Source organism: Cupressus sempervirens, chromosome 4, assembly GCF_028749045.1.
Source record: "Cupressus sempervirens isolate cs-2001-9-10 chromosome 4, ASM2874904v1, whole genome shotgun sequence".
Taxonomy (NCBI): Eukaryota; Viridiplantae; Streptophyta; class Pinopsida; order Cupressales; family Cupressaceae; genus Cupressus; species Cupressus sempervirens.
This window is the reverse complement of record NC_143121.1, coordinates 557,874,438-557,877,287: the sequence shown is the minus strand read 5'-3', so window position 1 is coordinate 557,877,287 and position 2,850 is coordinate 557,874,438. Positions and strand designations below refer to the sequence as shown.

The following is a 2,850-nucleotide window of genomic DNA, read 5'->3' as shown; positions in this document are numbered from 1 at the left end:
CAAAAATAGAGGGTTTCATAGGATTTATGTTGCTACTTCATCCATTGCGATCTGCACTGAAACAAGAGTAAAACAAATGATTGAATAAAATTGGAATACTCCTTTTACACATTGAACATCCCTCTATGATTTAGACAAACCATCAGATCATATTGTAAGTAGAATAAAATGGAACTTCAACATCATAAACAAAATTCTGGAATAAAAGTCAAAAAGAGTACAGCATGAAATACCATAAACAAGCTATCAGAGAGGGAACAGCTACAAAATTCAGAGTCTTTTTCAGTGTATATTTCAAAATTTCACAATTATACTTGCTAGTGAGGATGCTCTTCTCAGGTACAAAATGTCTTTAAAGAACATGCACTGGTTCTTATAATCTGTGTCCCCACGTGGAGGTAGCTGAATTTTCATTCCTTCAAGAGATGGTGTGCTCTGAAGCAAACAACTTATTAGTGCAATCTCTTCATCGACAAGCCTTAAATAGTGTAATTGTATTTTCTTGAGGTTAACATGTGGAGAGGCAAGGTACTCGGATATAGAATCTCTTTCCAAGTCCTGCAACTCCATGAATCATTGATCAAGTAACTTCACCAAATTTCCTCTATCACACTAAAATCTACTAAATTGCTCAAGAAAAAGTCTTTCATCTTTTATTTACATAGATTAAAGACGCAGATCTTAAAAATGAAAATTAATAAATACTACGCTGAAAGTTCAGAAGCTTGAGTGAATACCTCAAGGAAAGAACCAGATGTTGAAAGGGACCGAAGATTTGGAAGCCTGCAAAGCAGATTCAGTAGCGGAGTATGAGTATCCCTCTCTTCTTCTCTTACAAATAGATTAGGCAAGTCCATGTCAAGTTCCTCCAAGGACTGGAAATTGCCTACAATGTCAATAAATCTACTTGCTGAGATAATAAGTCTTTCACCAAATATGGACAGTTTCCTCAGACTATCTCCGCTTCGCATTTCAAGCCAACAGATGCTTTCAGAAACCTCATAGAACCTTGCACCATTTACACACAAAGCCTCGATCGAGTACACGGACAATGTTCTTAGTTTGGGGCAGTTAACAGACAGAGTCTTTACTCCATATATTTTGAAATGTTCAATACTGGATGAAAACATTACGACATCGCCTAGCTCAGAATCTCCCGTTATTTGAAGATTTTGCAGAAGGGGGCAGAGCAAAATCAAGGAGGCCAAGTTTTCATTTGTCAATTGAACATCTAGGAGCTCACAAGATGTGAGGTGGGGGAAACCAACGACATTTAGGGGGAAATTAGTGAGTGCGTAACCAGTCAGGGAAAGGTTTTGCAGGCGTAAACATGAAAACAGAGCAGGGGGTGGGAATTCCTTTAAACTATAGTAATGGAGAGAGCGATAAAGAGTGAGATGTTGAACATTACAGGAGGCAGCATATCTTACCCATTTGCACGAATTTTCATAAGAAAAACTTATATGACAATAATCTTTCGTAATAGAAAGCGCCTCCAAATTGCGTGAGTGCAGAAGCAAAATGCTTGTAATAATATTCTCAGCTTTTGACATTGTAAGCGGATCAACAGATTGGAAATCAGGCCCCACAAAATCACCCGGAGAGAAACTGAGTGTGGTCATCTGAGTGTAGAGAAATCTCCACCTCCTTGACAGAATACAACATTTGACGGCATCTTTTAATGGGATTTTTGACAATATGAAAACGAGAAGAGAATCGGGAAACATGTAGAATGCATCCTGAGAAGGCATGATTGTGCAGAGCAAGAAAGCAAATAAGATGTTTACATAATTAAAAGCAGGGTTTCATGGCAAATTTTAATGTGTTACTCACAGCATCAGCGAAAACTAAGCAAGAGTGTAGGTAATAGTAAATTATTTAGTAAGCTCGTACTACAAAGATTAAATTGATGGGATGCCTATCGTATCGCCATTTGGTACATTCGTTGCCAAGTGTAACATTGAGGACAGGGATCATAAGAACCAATGCATGTTCTCTAAAGACATCTTTTTAATGTAATTGAGGAGTATTTATGACACATACCATGACAGTCATTGGACCTCTTGTGAGTAATTGGTCTTTTTAGTCCCGGCGATGTCTATCTAGTCGATTTTTTGCACCTGACGTGACATTTTTTTTGATTTATTAATTAATTTAGAATTTAGAGAAGCACGGTTCTGGGAGTTTTAAATTAATTAATAAATCAAACAAACAGTCATGCCAGGTGCATTTCTTTGGCTATTTATATACGGGCTTTAGTCCCTGCCGCCAAACTTCAGCAATTTGCTGGGGTCCCTGAGGGGCTTGGGCTATATTTAAGGAGATGGAGGTCCCATGATAATATTTTGTGGGGGCTAAAGCTTAATTTGTAATCTTTTCCCATTCACTAGGAGTCTCTACTTTTTAGTTGAGCGGATGCAAAAGGTGGAGGGGGCTGAAAATAGCCCCACCAGCTTAGGGAAGAATTTTGCCACTCAGCAAGAACCTACTTTTCATTTTCCCTCCAAATTGAAATCATCCTGCCAAAAATTCTAAAAACAATAATTTATATTTTTAATATTTCATATGTTGCCTATGCGTGACGGTGATTGCACACTGGATAGAGGAAAATGACACAGGGAGCAGAAGAAAGGTACCATTGTTCCCCGTTAATTTTTTTAATTTGTCTTCATTGATTTACTACTAATACCAGCGACTGTAAATTATTTCTGCTTTCTCCTTTCCGTACCTTCTCTATGAAATATTTTAGTTTTTTTTAGACTTTTGCATTTGCATTTTGTTTTTTTGTCGGGGGAGAATGTATCGGGTGTGGGTTTTTTACATGGGTATGTTTTTAGCGTTGATTATGTT

The 2,850-nt window shown here is 37.5% G+C and overlaps 1 protein-coding gene across 1 annotated transcript; it reads right to left on the bottom strand.

Annotated features, from left to right (window-relative positions):
- Positions 1 to 262: 262 nt before the first annotated feature.
- On the bottom strand, positions 263 to 1,823 carry LOC149562418 (putative F-box/FBD/LRR-repeat protein At5g22670). Its single transcript, XM_089823880.1, has 2 exons — positions 738 to 1,823; positions 263 to 558 (listed from the first exon to the last, which is right to left on the bottom strand). Exons 1-2 carry the CDS (start codon positions 1,749 to 1,751, stop codon positions 295 to 297), a joined length of 1,278 nt encoding a protein of 425 aa, XP_089680006.1. The 5' UTR covers positions 1,752 to 1,823; the 3' UTR covers positions 263 to 294.
- Between the last annotated feature and the right edge of the window lie 1,027 nt (positions 1,824 to 2,850).

Bases quoted from the DNA above. Each gene is read 5' to 3' on its own strand.
- LOC149562418 (XM_089823880.1), bottom strand. From the start codon at position 1,751: ATGCCTTCTCAGGATGCATTCTACATGTTTCCCGATTCTCTTCTCGTT. The intron at 559-737 runs GTATTCACTCAA...ATGGAGTTGCAG, and splicing joins CATCTGGTTCTTTCCTTGAG to GACTTGGAAAGAGATTCTAT.